General features: G+C 37.7%; 2 protein-coding genes across 3 annotated transcripts in view; one reads left to right on the top strand and one right to left on the bottom strand.

Annotated features, from left to right (window-relative positions):
• loaf (lost and found) overlaps positions 1-9,570 on the bottom strand; it is a 91,595-nt gene extending 82,025 nt beyond the window's left edge. The window contains exon 1 of the mRNA XM_053751430.1: positions 9,502-9,570. The gene's annotated coding sequence lies outside the window, so the exon portion shown is untranslated. The remainder of the gene's footprint in view (positions 1-9,501) is intronic.
• On the top strand, positions 41-17,001 carry LOC128673497 (thioredoxin domain-containing protein 3 homolog). Of its 2 annotated transcripts, XM_053751387.1 has the most exons (11): positions 41-1,369; positions 9,688-9,774; positions 10,167-10,270; positions 10,803-10,874; positions 11,808-11,957; positions 12,275-12,473; positions 12,744-12,914; positions 13,421-13,581; positions 13,977-14,197; positions 14,993-15,218; positions 16,806-17,001. In XM_053751387.1, the coding sequence occupies exons 1-11, from the start codon at positions 1,357-1,359 to the stop codon at positions 16,995-16,997; spliced, it is 1,596 nt and encodes a 531-aa protein (XP_053607362.1). In that variant the 5' UTR covers positions 41-1,356; the 3' UTR covers positions 16,998-17,001. The 2 variants fall into 2 exon arrangements, with proteins under 2 accessions (XP_053607362.1, XP_053607353.1); XM_053751378.2 differs by lacking the exon at positions 41-1,369 and having other exon boundaries at positions 9,240-9,774.
• The last annotated feature ends 621 nt before the right edge of the window (positions 17,002-17,622 follow it).

The following is a 17,622-nucleotide window of genomic DNA, read 5'->3' as shown; positions in this document are numbered from 1 at the left end:
TTTTCTATGAAAATACATAAGATATTTTTCTCATAGGCGGTAAGCTAGCAGCCAGTCACTATTTAATCGCAAAGGAATACAGCTAACCGTGGCCTTGGAGATTCTCAACTCAGGGTTCTGTCCCCCAAGACGTGATGCCGTATTCCGTAACGTTTCACCCATAGACATACGTATAGAATAGTTTTTTTTTTCTTTTTTTTGAGCATGTACTTAACACAAATAAAACTGTAATGTGCGTCCAATAGAAGGCTCAGGTTACGCTGAACAAAATGCCCAGCACTGATCTTCAGCCCTTTGGTGTGCTTGAGCCTTTATTCCTATTTGTGCTATAGATTTGTATATTGTATAGATTATCTGTGGCTTAGCAGACATGTGCCTCTGTCCGCTCAGTCGCAATATGCTAACCCATACGCTGTGTCCGTCTGCCGGTTATTGATTGCCACAATAGTTCATCACGGGTTGTGCATCCAAACAGAGTAATTTGGTATGTGTCGCCCTGATTAATAGGTGGGGGCGGGGAGTGGGGAGCGAGGGTTGACAAGGCGTTTTAGTTGCTAATTTGTAAGTAATAATCGTTCTCATCTTCGAGGGTTCGCCGTTGCATTCACGACTGTGACGCCCAAAGCTCGGGGTACTCGTCAAAAATAAAGCTTTATAGATCAGATTTTTAAACCAGCCGTGTGCCTGACGTCAACCTTCTTTGGTATTGGGGTTGTTGCCTATAAGCTGTCGAGGTATTGGGTTCCTTAGTCAATTCTCAAAATCTTATTCTATTTCGTTTTACACAACTTTAAACATGCCACTTTAAAGTTAGCTACAAAAATACATTGCACAATTTTAAAACTTGACGACCAAGTTGAATCAACGGGAAAATGTTTTCCACGTCCCGAATTAAAATTAGACATAAATTACGAGGTTGGTAATCGCTGGTACCGTCGCAAGGCTTGCATCGCGTGTACGTTACGCCTAATTGTGCCCGCGGCTCCGATACGGCCCCAGTAGGGCTCTGCCCCTGGCCCGGGCCGTGTCAAAGCGCCTCATATAAGAAATTGTTAGTAAAATACCGGTTACAACCAGAATTAAGTGGAAGAAACGAGTTTTGATGGCGTTTGAGCCGTTATTTTTCAAATTTGGAAACAATTCCATTTTTCAATTTTAAAATTGAACTTATTTTTTATTGAAAATACTCTGGTAATCTTGTAACCGTATTTTTCAAATTTAGAACACTCCGAACGCAATTTGAATTACCTATCGGACCTTAGTTTTTTATTCGAACATTTATAAATGTAGTTGGCTGGAAACAAAGTGAGATAAAGTGTCGATGAAGATAAAATTGGAGACGTGCCGTGAATCGAGATGAAGCTAGCCCGTTAGTGCCGCCCGCACCAGTAGTTTAGAACATATTTTAATGCCTTTTTTTTATTATTTTTTTATAAAACTTAGTTCATATTGCACACAAATAAAAAGTACTCGAGAAAGGAATAAAACATATTTTTTCCGCTTGTTTTTATATCAGTGTATCATTTAGAGATTTTATTTTATTTATTATCTGATTTATCCCGGATCATATCGTTAAATAACTTAAAATACATAACACGCTTTTAGTTGGAACAAGAGGAAAAGAAATGGAAAAAGAAAAAAAATAATCACCGCTTTTCCACATGTGATTTTGATTTTCGAAATTAATATTATTTAAATCAATATTATTTATATAAATTCCAATTTGTGGTAATGGCGTCACCGTATCACGCCATTGCCACAAATTTGGTAATTTAATTTATTTGAACGTCTACCGGACCGGTGCAATCGCGCCGGTCAAACGATTGTTTGTCTATTGTGACTCGATTTTCGATGGCTTCGATAAATTTGAGAACTATAGTGCTGAAAAAGTTTAGAACACATTTATTCAGCTATGTAATCGTTAAATCACGTACATCTTAACGTACACGTCAATTTAATATGAGAGTTTTAACAATTTTATTAAAACTGACAGAAAAAGGTTCGCACGTAATAAATATGTTTAGATTTTTTAATAAAGCGTCTAACTTAAACATACCTTTTGATATTTAAAAACCGTTCCGGCAGGCCGGAAACCGGCCGGCCCGGGTGCGGGATGTAGAGTGTTTTGCGTATTTATATCACAAAGTTAATAACTTACAGAAGTGAGAATTTACATCTATCTATCCTATCTATCCATAATAACCGTTCTTCTATAGCCGTATTATCCATAGTAATCCATACTAATATTATAAAGAGAAAATATTTGTATTTTTCGTTTCTTTGTTTGCAATGAATAAACTCAAAAACTACTGAAGCAATTTTGATGAAATTAGAGATAAAAGAGACGTTCAGCTACAATATTTGTACGATAGCAGTTTATTCTGAAGATAATTTTTTAATTTCATATAAGTATTTTTCTTATCTGAGCGTTTTCCGTGTGCTTCCTCAGCTGTTAGCATCGGAGCCCAGTATTTTTCCAGTAGATACAATATAGTATAATTTATTGAACATAAATAATTCCATACTTTTCTACTTCTTCATGAATTTACATTTACATACGGCCGCGTCCGGCCTGCATATTTAAAAGACGCATTAGCGATGCCGCCTGCAGGCTGTGAGTCTCTTTATACGCCGGTTCCGCACAAACTCCATTTATTTGGGGATATTTTATACTACCAAGCAGGCAAACAGGCAGGAATTTCGGGAAAATGTGGGGGTTGTAAATTTACTTATGGAAGATATCTATATATATATATATATATAAAAAGAAAGTTCACACGCCAAGTTTATCTCTATTCGGAGAAAGGAAGATTGTGTGATAGTTCTACGAAAACGTAACGATCGTAGCAAGTCATGGCTACGAGATGACTATATTACATTTTATTTAATGCGTGGATGTAACTATTCGAGTATGACATGTAAATGTTATGTAATGTTGTATTTTTGATATTATGGGCACCTTCAGGTCGATTACAATTCAAGGCATTTGTGACAGAAATCTATATATATATATAACTCTTACGTTCCTCAGTGACTGACTGACAGACAACGCACAGCCGAAACTACTGGGCGTAGAAAGCTGAAATTTGGTGTGTAGGCTCCTAGGACAGTGTACGGGAGCACTGAGAAGGGACTTCCTGAAATTCCAACGTGAAACGGATTTTTACTCACATACGAAGTTGTGGGCAAACGGTAGTAAATTAAAAAGTGATCTTAAAACTGAACAAATAAAAAATAACAAACAAAAAAATCTATTTGAGTCCTTTCAATCGTATAAGTTGAAATCCTTTCAATCGTATATTCTGCCTCTCAAATAACAATTCATTTATTTAAGTATTTAGTTCATCTTCATTGTCCATATTTTGGGTCACAAATTTACATTTATCTAGAAAATTTCAAATCAATTAATACACTAGTTTCGCACGCACGACACGAATGACTTTATAAAGATTAAGTTATTTGTTTAATTTAAGAGAAGTGTACAGGACACTTCTCTTAAACAAGCTTCTAGCTGAGTGAAGACTCATCGGGTTGAATTGATGCTAAATATTTAAACATAAGATTATTTACATTCGTAACACAATATTATAATTATGCTGGTATTATTTCCCTCAGGGTGCGTACCGCTTTACGAATTAGGACAGACACACCATTGTATTGTACGTATGTTTGTTCGTCCTTAAGTCCTTAATCTTGAGCACAGGTAGCTCTGAGTAATGATAGTCTCGAGAGGGATATTAAATATAGCCTGTTATGTAGGACGAGAAATATGTTTACAAATCTCTCTCATCTGAGCGTTTTCCCGGTGTTTTCCGCAGCCGTTGAGCGTTTGAGCCCAGGGCCCGCAACCCTATATTTTCGTCTCCACTTCGCTTCGACGTTATATGTAAAAAGAAACTGTTTGTATGATTAGTGTATCGTTTCAAATGGTGAAAAATGTGGAAACTTACCTACAGCACTTACGATTTTTTTAAATGTGTTGATAAATAGTATGAAGATACTGCAAATAAATGGAATAATTGTGGCGGTATAACATTATAATACTTATTTCTTACGGTATATGGAGTGGTTCTAATCTAGAGCGCGGGAACCACACGCTACCTCATTATATATATACTCTGTGTTCAGGAAATATTTGCGGTTTCCACTGAACAAAGATCAAATAAAATTGTAGTTAGAAAACCCGAATGGTTGAATGCTCTATGCCGAACCATAACATCAAACGGAATGAAAAACAACCTAGAACCTAAGTTTGTTCCGCAATTCAACAATGTAAAACTTTTGTCTAATTTTCACTGATACACCACACAAACTTTCCAAATTCCTGTTAAATCTTGCCACATGATTTATCTCATCTAAACGTATTCCTGTATGTAGGTATGTATCTATGCGTGTTATTGTATAGACCAAAAAACCAAAGCCCACTTTAACAAATTCGGCCTCAGTTTTAAGACCAGCCGCCTGCCTGCCGCCAACTCTTTTTAGGAACTCTGTTGTTGTGTATCACCAGTAAATTTTATCACCTCATCACATTTATGCGAGAATATGGATTTATGGTTTGGTCTCCCATTTTTACTACCTATTATATAAAAGAAAACATGAAGCAGAGAGTGGTACCCGCCAGGACAGAATGATTACTTTGTCAAGCTCCAGACGCTGTCGCCACTCCCATCCTAATCATGGGCGGGCGTCCTTCATCAATAAATCATTGTAAAAATACCCGAGTCCCGATCAGATTGTTACGAAACATAATCAAATCAATCAGTGCCCGCCGCAGGCCGGTCCCGTCGCAAACTATGTACAGTCACCAGCATGTGGACCCGAACAAATTGTTAATTCATAATAGTAATTGGCCATTTCGTGGAAAATCTACGTGAGTTGACTTGAGTGAGAGTGAGTTGAGTGAACTTTATTTTTTAGATTTACAGTATCTGTACACACGTACATCTGTAGACATACATCTTAATTTTTTTTATCGAGCATGTTATTGCTAAGGCTTATTTACGGTAGGTATAATATATTTTTAAGTACCCTGGATATTGTATCCGTACACAAAATGTGTATTCGTACGGCAGTAAATTTCGGATTACAGATATCCACGTAACCAATGAATATTAATATATATATAACAATAGATAACCTGAAGAAAGTCGCGTGCGACGGAACATAAAATTAAGTGCGTTTCATTTTGCGACGATTTACGTTATTCTGGTAGGTAAGGGCTGCTTTTGGTTTTGTACAACATAGGTCATTTTAGGTTTTAATGGACCTCTATGAGTGACTAAGGGTTCTTAGGGTAATTATATCAAGATACATAATTTCTGAATGACCTTTAAAAATTAGAAAACTAATATTGGACCGCCAGCCGAGAATAATACTTGTGTTATTCTCTATTAACTATTCCAACGCCAACTAACTCCAAACAAAATTGATTGCGCAGTTTTGACAAGTGAAAGATATAGGTACAACGAATGCACTTTCACATTTATAATGCTATTATGAATAGTATTGAGATATAAGTTGACATTCCCAGTAAATCATGTGTCCAGAATTTAATCACGTGTGATTTTTTCACAGTAGACCCAAATTTTTCCATAGAAAATATTAATATAATGGTTTGTTTTGTTTCTTTGTAATAATATATAACGAACAGCAATTATTTTCGGAAGCCTGCCTACAAAATTTTTTGCTGATTCTAAAATGTATGAAAATATAAATTTGTGAAATTTTAAAAGGGGTTTGACGACCTCGGTGGCGCAGAGGTAAAATTCTTGCTACTGAACCGACAGGTCCTGGGTTTGATCCCCGGTCGAGTCATGATGGAAAATGATCTTTTTCTGATTGATCCGGGTCTTGGATGTTTATATATATATTTGTTATAAAATATAGTATCGTTGAGTTAGTATCCCATAACACAAGTCTCGAATTTACTTTGGGGCTAGCTCAATCTGTGTGATTTGTCCTAATATATTTAAAAAAAAAGGGTTATATATTTCAGGTGATAAAACTAGAACAATTTGCATAAAATTGTTAGAAATATATTCACCGGGAAACGTTATTCGGCTTCGATCCCCCATTTTACGGTGTACAGCGTCAAAAGTTACGACACAAACTATTACAAAAAGCATAAAAACCTAGTTTACTTGCCACATCGTAATTCGTAACGTATAAATGTCAGTGTTACTGCCCTACTGTCAAACACATGCTATATTTTCTAATTTCGTAAATAAATACGCGACAGCGTTACAGAGTAGATGGAACTAGAGTAGGCAATTTCATAAAAACACTTGCTTTGCCCGACCCAATTTTATTTGTGCACTTCATTCATATTATTATTTATTCATATTTACTTTTGCGCTCGAACAAATATTACTTAAATCAATTGTAGTACTCTCTTAGATGTTTTTTTGAAAATTCATATTCCGTCCCCTTAATAAAGACATTCATTTATAAAACTAGGGTAAAATAATATTATTCATTGGGCTGTAATTGGACTAGATTACAATCTATTAATTACAATTAATTTAACATACTTGATTTAATACTGTAGAAAAACATACACACGAATAGTGAAGACAGTGTCTGGTAGATACATTGTCATGGTTAAAAAATATTTTATAAACGCATTATAGATGGTATAATTATTGTAAGTCCAAGTTGACACAACTTACAATGCATTAATAACACAATTCTCTTTATTGATTACACTACACTACACCTGATTAGTGGGTGCTTTGGCTCTGCTTTATCCTCCTACTCCTGCGTTAAGCCTAGTTACGCACGCGTCGCAATGTAATGTATATAATTATGTATTGATTGATTAGATATATTCGTAGCTATACTGCAAACTGAAATGATTATTTAAATTTTATACACTGTTATTAGTTGTGAAAACGTCTAGGTAATAGGCTCTGAAATGTCTATTTTATAAGCTAATTGTTATGCATGCAAATTTATAAAAGAAAAATAAAATTATCCCACAACATATAGTCAGAACATTAGGTAAAATTACCATACCTAAGTACAAATATATGTATCAAGTCCTTACCTACTCTCAACAAAGTAGCAGATACTAAACTGCCGTAGTTTCAGTCAAAGTTAAGCCCTTAACTTACAATATTACGATCCGTTTTAATTCATACATTATTCATGGCTGCTGTAACTCAGGTAATTGAAACTTGGAGTAAAAATAACCAGTAGATGATTACCATTACAACTTCTTTATCTGTCTTCTATGTTTTCAAAGCAGACAGATAATGCTTTATAGAATTTTGTGAATATATCAATCTCTTGTTTAGTTCTTGTTAGCTTGGGAGCTAGTGAAGATGTGCTCAATGTGAGAACGTTTCCTTCACTAGCTCCCATGGGAATTTCGGTATAAAAACATAAGACTTTAGTAATTATTACAGAAATCTAGGAGAAAATCGACCAAGGAAAGTAAATAAAAGTACCTAGACTGTAGAACTATCTAATACTGGTTATATCTATTAAAAGATCAAGAAATGTACAAGTTGGTATAGAGCCGTGTTACAATGGGGCTCTTGTGAAAGTAATATAGAATGTTAAATATAAATATGACATATTTTTTATTAATCACCGGCAGTGTTGACGTCGTCGTGTGAAACTGCTATTACTTACCTCATAGGCGCATCGTGAACAATTTATCTTTTTAAAGATATTTAATTAAATTTTTATCTTTTTAATGATATTCAATTCTATTTATGTTACTCGTATTTAGGTATTTTTGTACATAACATTGTAAATAGGTATAAAACTTAAAACAGGAAACTTCCGGGAACATGCAGAGATTAGTGTGATTATAGATATCATCCAAGCTCGTGTGCCCCCGCCATAATGTAGCAAATAGCTTACTCAATGGGATTTTCCCCGAGTCTGAGCGATAACTTTTGCAAGACGACATCAAATATAATCCATCAATGTGTCGCTGGCGTGTCGGCGGGTCGGCTACAACTTAAAAATATATTAAGTAAGAGTTTTGGCCGTTGAGTTTGTCAATTTAAAAATATACATGAAGGTATTAATAAGTATTACTAACCTCGCTCCTAGGAGTCGCTCCCGTGGGAATTTTAAATTAAAAGTACCTACTTTATGTGCTATTCTATTGTATACTGTGAGAGTCAATCAAGGGAATGAATAATAAAAAGTAGATTTTTCTAATAGACTAGAAACACGACACCAAATAATCTGGCTAACGTACCCTTCGTGATTGTTGCCTCTGTCTGCTCCGTAAATGACAAAGACGCGATACTGAGTGTATTCACTAGGTACTGTATGTCTTTGTGTCACAAAATCTCTCATATTGTCATTAACATCAAAAAACATTTTATTATTTTCATAAAACGTTATGCCAAATTAGATGAAATTCCATTAAAAAGTTCCAATAGCTCGCTGATGAATGAATACGAAGTTATTTCACAGCTCCAGAGAAAAAAAACTTTCCCCCGAGGCCCCGAGGGAAGGATGTCTTGGCGGGAAAATGTGTCCGGACGCCCCGCGACAAAGAAATCTGGACAATGAACCAACCCACGGATCTTGTGCTTTGTTCCTAATTATACAAGATACGGAATACTTGTACACATTAAATGAGGAGTGATTATTTTATGTGAGTTGCGATCTGTAAAGAGATCAGGGGCGTAGAGACCGCCCTATCAATGAGAAGGGAAAAATTGTCATGATTTATTTTCTTGTCACTGCAGCTGGTGTAGGTACCAATATGTGTGGGTAAAGTGGATACACATAGCATGTTTCAACCCAAATGTTTGTTGTTACAAGTAGGTATTACAAACCATGCAACTATACCATAATAATAATGTTGAAGTTGTAAACTGCTGAGTGCTACAAAATAAAAACAAAAGTGCTACCACTAGCGCCATCTATATACAAGGTTTAGAACCATTAACAAATAACGCGACATCTGGTGGTGAGTAGCAGAGTCGAATGAAAACAATTTTATACATTTAAAAATAGATGTCGCTTGAATTTAAAATCAAAATTAAGAAAACCAGAATAAATAGTACCGACAACGACAACCTTCGTTTTATCAAATCACTACTAAACACTACTAACATTGAAAAAATATATACGTGAGCATTTATCACCAGGCATAAAGAAGTAGCAAGCTCCAAACGAAAATCACAAAATTTCATGCTGTAGAAAGACTACAGACTACAGATAAATAGAACTGCACGGCTTTCACTTACATACGCAATATCATCATCATCATCAACAACCATTTAAACGTCCCCACTGCTGGGTGCTTATAATGGGAGACTATCAATACAACCCAAGACAAACAACGGAAGTTTCCGAAGCACGGAGGGAGGAGTTCAAAGTCACAACACAATTTCATAAATAAAAGTTCAATTTCACGCAGCAATCATATCACACACTCGCGCGACATTCAACCACCTTCGAGCCACGCCCCATTGCTCAGACGTGCTCCGACAAACAACGCAGAAATTGTATAAAATTTAGACTTACAACGTGGTGTGTGTTCGCAACAGAGAGCGGCTGAGCAATGGGGCGTGAACATGGCACGTAGTGAGTAGTGTAACGTAGCACCACACACTGGCACATGGCTTCGCGCGAAACACGCGGCAGTCACGGGCATGGCGCTGACGGCGGCGTATGCCCACGCGGCCGCCGCCGCCGCCGCGGCCGGCGCAGGCAAGAAGGCCGCGCAGGTCCAGTTGCAGAGCGAGCTCAACACGGATGATGAGTGGAACAAGTTCGTGGCAAAGGATGGACTTCTCGGTGAGTGATAGTTATGAAGACACAAGTGTCACAAGAATAAGTGTAAGTTAGGTCTGTCTTTGACATGAACTGAATGACTAAAAGTTAAAAAGGAGAATTGAAATTAAATCATACATGAAAAATTAAATTAATAAAAATACCCTTTGTATTTAATAACCTTTCTATAACTATACCCTATTAAAAAAAAACCTACGTTAAGTTAAAATACCTATGTTTGGTCCGTAATATACAATAAGATATACATGGACAAAATAAAATATATTTGAACTAAATTAATGTTTTGTCTCTCTTTACAAACTATCAAGTATTTGGATACCTATCTATATAAATTGAGGAACGATTTCGCTGAGCTCTTCGTATCTTGTTCCATCATGCATATAAATTAATTTCAGTGATCGACGTGTACTCTGAATGGTGTGGGCCGTGTATCGGCATGGTGGGCAATCTGAAGAAGATCAAGGTGGAGCTCGGGGGAGACAACCTGCATCTTGCTGTGGTAACAAATCAATTAATTTAGTTAATTTCGCGACGTTACGTCATATGGGTATCCTACGTGTACAACGTCGTTAAGTAGAAATTTTTCGAGAGTGCTAAAGTAATAGTTGTGAAGTAACAATTTTGCTCCCTGAGCTCTGAAAATGTCTTGACGTTATGAAGCGATGTGGTGACATATCATTAAGTGACATCCCTAAGTTGAAATCTTTTTGAATTTTTCAAAATATAACTTTTTAAGTTTTTCTTTTTGCTACAAATAAATATATCTACCTGTTTCTAATATTACAGAAATTGAGCAATTAAACGTTATTAAGTCCAGAAACACAAAAATTGTTTACGGAAACTTATTAAGTCCACGCAGTCAGACACCTGTCCTTTAGTTTTGCAGGAAACAGGGCAAAAATGTCCTTGACGGAAACAAAACACAATTTACAATTAAATGAAAAAATCTCAAAATTGTAGAATTAGATCACTCTATCTAACCAGTAAGCTAATTTTATAACAATAATATAACAGCAATTAAATTGTTCTAGGCTAAGTCTGACCACATCGAGTGTCTCAAGAGGTTCCGGAAGCGCAGCGAACCTACGTGGATGTTCTTGGCGGTAAATAATCTTGTTATGAAGATAACACAGGATAAGCTAGTTAAAAAAAATCCTGTATCTCCTGAAAAAGCTGGACGTATGATACCCTAGTGGTCTATGCCTAGTACAAACCTATTACAATGATGTTAAAGTTGATGTTTGAATTTAACAATAACAATATTGGTAGGTATTCTAAACATATTTAGTTATACACTCATGCAATAAATAAAATCCGTGAAAATGCCATTTCGTGCTACTTAAATATAAATCAACTCAAACTTTCCTTGCCAGGCAAAATACAACCTTATGCCAACCCCGAAGATTCATTTTGCCCTACTTTTCGGGTACACCCGTATGTGTTACTGCAGGTCATATGTGTGAGAACTGGATAGATTGGCTTGGGAATGGTACGGATGCCCGCGGTATCGACCAAACTGACACGTGCCTCAAAAAATTCTGATCGTAGATACAGCACTTACTTCTTCGATACTATTGCTAGTACGTACTTACTTGAAATTGTTCTAATTGTGTTAGAGAAATTACGTCGTGGGAATTGCAGATGCATTTAAGAAGGCTAGATTTTGCAGTTTGTCGTAGACTTTGTTTTTTTGGTTAAATAAAGGACAAGGTTTCTTGAAGCTATAAATTTACTATAGGCATCTAAGTAGGTACTTATTTTTTTCTCAATGCAACACAACTAGCGTTTTTCGTGTAGAGTGAAGGAATGTCAGCTATGCATACCTATATCGTGGTCCTTTGGACAGATGAAATGATGTTCTCATCTGTGTATAAGCAATAAAAAAAGCCTAGTCTAAGCAGCACCAAAAATCGTCCAATCCACAAAAAATAAACAAAAAATCTGGTTGAAAAATTACCATTATTAGGTACATGATTAAAATATGGCGGCAAAATTGATTCCATATAGATCTCTTAATACGAATTTTGACATTTTAGGGCGGTCAACTCCTTAACGTGGTGTTCGGAGCAGACGCTCCCCGCCTCACGCGCACCATCGAGCAGGAGTTGAAAAATGAGGAGCAGGTCAAGAAAGGAGAGAGGGAACGACCGAAGAGGCTGCCTCATGAGCTCACTACGCCAGAACAGGTTTCAATTTTCGAATATCTTTCTTGACTAAATTGGGGTTGAGTCAAGTCCCACCGATTAGTGGAACGGTGGGTATAATGAAAATTTTGATGATATCGTATTTATGTATGCCTTTTGCCTTTTAAATAATCTTGGAAGATCTCACAAAAGTACCTATACCTAACCGACTTCGGTAGAACATTATCGCTGCAGCAAGTTCAAGTTGCACGTTACAGGACTTTTGTTCATGATCGTACTATCAGCCAGCCGCCTGAAGTGTCCTGCAGGCATATATGTATTTATCTGGTTGAGATGATAATTCATGACATCGATTTCAGGAAGTGGCAACAGCCCAAGAGAAGCTGGCGCAAGAACGACGACAGAGAGAGGTCGAAGCAGTCGAGGCCAACCACCTCGCTCGTCGGGAGGCCCGAGCCAAGCGCCTGGAGGCCTACTTCAACGACATCTGTCCTGCTCTAATGACGCCGCATGCGCAGAAGAACTTGAGGAGAGTCGCCGAGGCATTGGATGCACAAGGTTAGTATTCACTGCCTACGGGTAAACTTGTACGAACAGAAGAATGTGCGGTGAATTATCGTAAAAAATGTTTACTGATACAAAATGATCCGGGCCGGAGTGAATTAAATTGGTAAATTGATAAGATTTGATAATAAATGGTTTCTCCATCGAACACTATGAAGTCTAACACAAGACAAAGAAGAATATATGGAACCATGGTGATGACACCTAGGAGTTGTGTATAATAAAAAAAATTAAAAATACGTAAGTACAAAACTTTAATTCCAGGAGTTATCGTGGCAGACAAATGTCCCTGGGTGTTGGGAAAGGACGGTGCCAAGCGACTGGCGCTGGAAGACCCTGAATTTGGAGAAGAGCATGTCGTAGCCGTGCTGGCTGACAGACCGGCGCTCATCCTGCTCTTGAAGAAAGCGCCGGAGAAAGAAGGATGTGTTATAGGTATCTTGACAAAAAATTTAAACAGTTATCAAGGTAGATTTAACATTGATCGATATGATATGACTGAGGGCGGGATATAGCTATCTAACTCCACTTAGTATAAAATAATGTAAATTAATCGCGCACGAATCATTTTCGACCCGTGGTCACCAAGGCGACTGACAGTGGGCTTATGGAGCAGTCTGAAATTGTTCTTCTACAGACAAGTTGCTGTTCAAATTTTAAAATTATTTAAAGCTATACATGGCGTTTACAACTGCAAAGTTACAACTCTGCTATTACAGTTTTATCCACCCGACCAATGTCCTAATACAATACAATTCACTCTCTTTTAAATATCTCTTCGCCGTATAGTCGCTCGTATGTCAAGTACCTTGCACGAATCATTACGAGGAGACAGGAGCGAGTTTGTAATGAATTTGGGAAGGTTGATGTGATGTCTAATGTGTTATTCGCACTATCCCATGGAATTTCAAGGCACAAACACTACGTAAACCGATTTGCAGAACTAACCCGTCTAGCCATGTACGGGGACGGTCTCCCGGAGGAGGAGAGAAGCAGCAAGAAGTTCCCGGCGGAGGAACTGCGTCTGGACAACATTCCCGGGATCTTCGTGCCCGCCGACCGCCACCAAAGGGCTGCTGCGTTAGATCTGCTCTTCCCCAAGGTAGTATATGGTACTAGTAGATATAAAATGCTGTTTTCTAAAATTGAGGGCTTATTTACATATTTCAAAAATTGACATACAGGCAATGTGCCTACATGAAAGACCTGCTCAAGTTGACACGCCAAGACCAATACCCTAGAAAATATATAAATAAATATCATCGTCATTACCATTTTCCGCCATTTGAGTCCCTGATCAGCGCAATGCCATTTCTTTCCATAAGTCTCTATTTTGTCATTCTCGCGTCCACTCTTAACTTTCCTTCACACAGAAAACATATGCTCGAAATGAAAGATGGCTGAATAATAAGAGAGAATCCCCAAACTTCGAGCCCACATCAATAATGTGTTAACACCATTGGTCTCTTGTCTCTTGAATAAACTGTTCTTTATCAGATGGTAGGTGCAGTAGTAGAACCTCCACCCACATTCGAGCCGCCTCATATTGCCATGATGTTCGGCGCGTGGCAGCGACGCTCCGTGTTGGAGGCAGCTGAAGCACCCCACATCAAGAAGAGGATACTGAGATACGGGTTCTTTGCTGATGCTAATATTGAAGAGCCGAAGCTACTAGCTAAGAATATTGAAAAGTATGAAGAAAGACCTGAGAAGGACTAGTAAGTGAACTTAATTCCAGCTGATATCCTCCTTCGACAGCTAGGACCTAGGTACCTAGGCACTGACGTGCTGGTGGTATGTAATGAATAGTAACAAGAATGTTAAGTACCACAAGAATGATTAATTTCTTTCGATGTCTTGACATTCACATCGTTTTCATCGGCTTATTGTTATTCCTTAAAATGCTCTCTTTCATCTGAGCGTTTCATGGTGTTTTCCTCAGCCTTTGAACGTTGGAGCCCAGGGTCCGTTTTCCTCCTTTTTCGTTTACACTTCGAACGGTCGTTGGTCATCCCTAGTTTTCCGTCCGTTGGCACTTATATCATCCCTGACGATATCAAGCCAGAATTTCTTGGGTTTGTTTCTGCCAGGGACAGGCGGGAACGGCATAGCCAGTTATTCCTTTAAAAGTATTACCTGCTTAACTATTTTCAACATAAAGTGTAGGCTAATGGTAGAAACTGTTGGGCAATGTACTAACTTATGCTTATAAAATCACCTGAATACAAGTTTGCTTCACTAATAAAAAAAATCATCATCATTAAGGATTTAAGAACAATTGTTGTCAGCAGCAGGCTCCATTCACAACTGTCCTCTGTCATCGATTTTACTTCCCTATACGATACGACCATTGGCCTTTTCAACTCATCCATATGCCCTTCGTGGCTTTCAATGCTTCAACTTTTCCTTCAATCCTAATTTCTGAATAAATGATTTGATTTGATTTGATTTGAATCAAGAATTTCATAAAGTTGTCTTTGAAAAAAGAAAACATGCAGCTCCTTGAATTCCAGCTGTGAAACAATAGTGGTGATGATAGCGGTGGGCGTGTGCGAGCCAGCGCTGGCCGACCCGCAGGATATCCCTCCCCCCGGCGCCCCCGCGGCGCTGGCGGAGCTCGGCCCGCTGCGCGTGAGCCCTGACGCGGTGTCGGGGGAACAGGAGTGTCGCAGGTTCTTCCCGCCGGGGTACAGCGAGCCCGAGGTCAAGTACCGCCCGAAGGGGAAGAAGAAAAAGAAGGTATTTGGTTTTTTTTTTCAAGTTGTATGAATTATTCTAGCTCATTTGGTAAGACTCTGAAAGTGAGAAATGAAAACGACTTTTTCACTTTTCATACATACTCTGAGAGTAGTGTTAATTCGAGTTTAAAGAACGAAACAACCGAAAACGAAATTCCACCCATCCGTTGGGAAAAACTCATACTTCCCGATCAAGGGTGGGAAACAAATGTTAAAAATAGAATTAATTGTTTTGTTCGGCCTCGGACATACTGTTCGAACATATACTTCGAGTACAAATAGTATAAATAATACAAAAAAACAAACTTAGGTACTTTCGCATTTATAATATTAGTAGGATCAGGATTATGAAAAAAACACGACTAAAAAAATTAGAGTTTCTTAACAACATGGATTTAGTACGTACTTCGTAGTACCTACTAATTCCATGCTAAACAGACAACATAGATTTAAGAAAAAGAAAATATCTTAGGACGTGCAGGACCATAGATTTAAAAAGGTGCGGTTTAAAACGGTGCAGGACGCACGGCCTGCGCTACAGACCATTTAGCCCAGAGATTTAGAAGGGCCCGCGTGCAGATTTAGCCTATCGCTTACGTTCCATATTTAAAATTGAAGAATTGAATGTGTAGTTACCTATATGTTTCAAAATCCTGCTTATTTGCACAGATTATAAAAACATTTTATTTGTAATACCTTTAAAAAAGTAACTAAGTAAGAAGTAGGTACTTGTAATAACTTTAAGAATATCGATGGATGTTTGCCATTGTCTTCCTCGCGATGTTTTCCTTCACCGGTGTTTCAAAATACTGTGCCTATCATTATTACTGGGCTTATAACTAGCTTACTCTCTATACCGTCGCGAGATTAGCCACATTAGGGGTTTATGATCCAGGTCCTAGAATTAAGATCCTAAAACAGGCAATCCTGGACGCGGTTCTGTGGCACAGCTAATGACCAAATATATTTAAGTAAAGACTAAGCTCATTTGAACTATTACTGACCTGTTTATTCACGTCGGATACCGGGCGTTCTCGGCGCTGGTCACATTTGATCACAAGGAAGTGGCTATAAAAAGTTCCAATTCATTTTAAACACTTGCACTAATGTTTATAAGCAAATTTCACAATATTCACTAAACATAAGCGGTGTCACTGCTGCAGTCCAGACGTGGACAACCGGCGTCGTGGTCATTCAGTGACCAGTCCAACAGAGGATATATGCGATATCGACCCATCGTTGTCTGGCGCAGACTTTAGAATAGGAGTGGACGCGGGAAATCAACTCCACCGTTGGATCATTCATCATTGTGAAAAAATTAAGATGATTTTGACCAATCAGTGAGCGCTTTTGAATTGATGTGTTCCAAATACAAACTTTTCGTTTACATGTTTAGTTGTTCAAAAATAGAATTTTGTAATATAAATAGAATATTATAGTTTTTTAACATGGATCTTATCTAGGAGCATAGTCATTTTTTAACGCTTTTTTTTTAATTGACGATTTTTCTTATTATTATAACGCAAAGTTTAAAATAATACTGGACAAAAATATTAATAAATATTAAAGAAACAAATTAATTTTACAGAAGCGTCCAAAAGAAGATACAGTGGAATCTCAATCGGAAGCTCCGCCGGCCGAAGCAAGCGAAGCCGAAGCGAACGGAGAAGCGGACAGCGTGGCGGAAGATGAAGATGAGACCATTGGAGAAGGAGAGGAAAACGGCGAAAGTGATGAAGCGCAGGCTGTTGATAAAGCTACGTCGCCACCACCAGCATAAGAGATAGGAAGAAGGAAATTGTGAGGAAGAGGGAAAAATGTTCGCCATTTTAAGGCAATTGTGGCTTAAAATCCCGCAGGCCGTGTGTTTGTTTGCTGGCTTATTATATAGGAATATATGCTAACTAATATTATAAATGTGAAAGTAAGTTTGTTGTTATGTCTTCACACTGTATCTGCTCAACCAATCCTCGTGTAATTTTGCATACATATAGTTTGAACTAGGACTGAAAGAGACAAAAACAAAAAGGACAGAAAAAATACTGTTACTGTGGGAAACTAGCGCGGGCGGAGCCGCGGCCAATGGCTATTGATATTAAAGGATTCTTCTATCCTTTCTATTTCTGTTTCTATCTCCTTCGCTTATCCCGAAAGGGATGTTTTTTCTTTATCTACATTTTAGTTTTTGTCACGCATGACTATGGGGGAGATAGTAGGTACTATATAACACTATTTGTCCCTTACGGGGGATCCCTTAAGGGACAAATAGTATTAAGGAATGTGCGAGTGGAACTTTTTATTGTCGTTATAAATGAAAAGAAATCATTCATAACAATACACTGTAGATGCTTTGGAGAAAATTGCTTCGTATTTAATACATCTATCTAATCTTAGGTATGTTTTGT

This window comes from Plodia interpunctella, chromosome 1 (assembly GCF_027563975.2).
Source record: "Plodia interpunctella isolate USDA-ARS_2022_Savannah chromosome 1, ilPloInte3.2, whole genome shotgun sequence".
Classification (NCBI taxonomy): Eukaryota; Metazoa; Arthropoda; class Insecta; order Lepidoptera; family Pyralidae; genus Plodia; species Plodia interpunctella.
This window is presented reverse-complemented; position numbering and strand designations above follow the sequence as displayed.

What these genes read in the sequence shown, in the direction of transcription:
- LOC128673497 (XM_053751378.2), top strand. Translation starts at nt 9,630, where the DNA reads ATGGCGCTGACGGCGGCGTATGCCCACGCGGCCGCCGCCGCCGCCGCG. An exon ending in GGCAAAGGATGGACTTCTCG is followed by an intron (nt 9,775 to 10,166) that starts GTGAGTGATAGT and finishes AATTAATTTCAG; the next exon opens with TGATCGACGTGTACTCTGAA. An exon ending in CGAGGCATTGGATGCACAAG is followed by an intron (nt 12,474 to 12,743) that starts GTTAGTATTCAC and finishes CTTTAATTCCAG; the next exon opens with GAGTTATCGTGGCAGACAAA.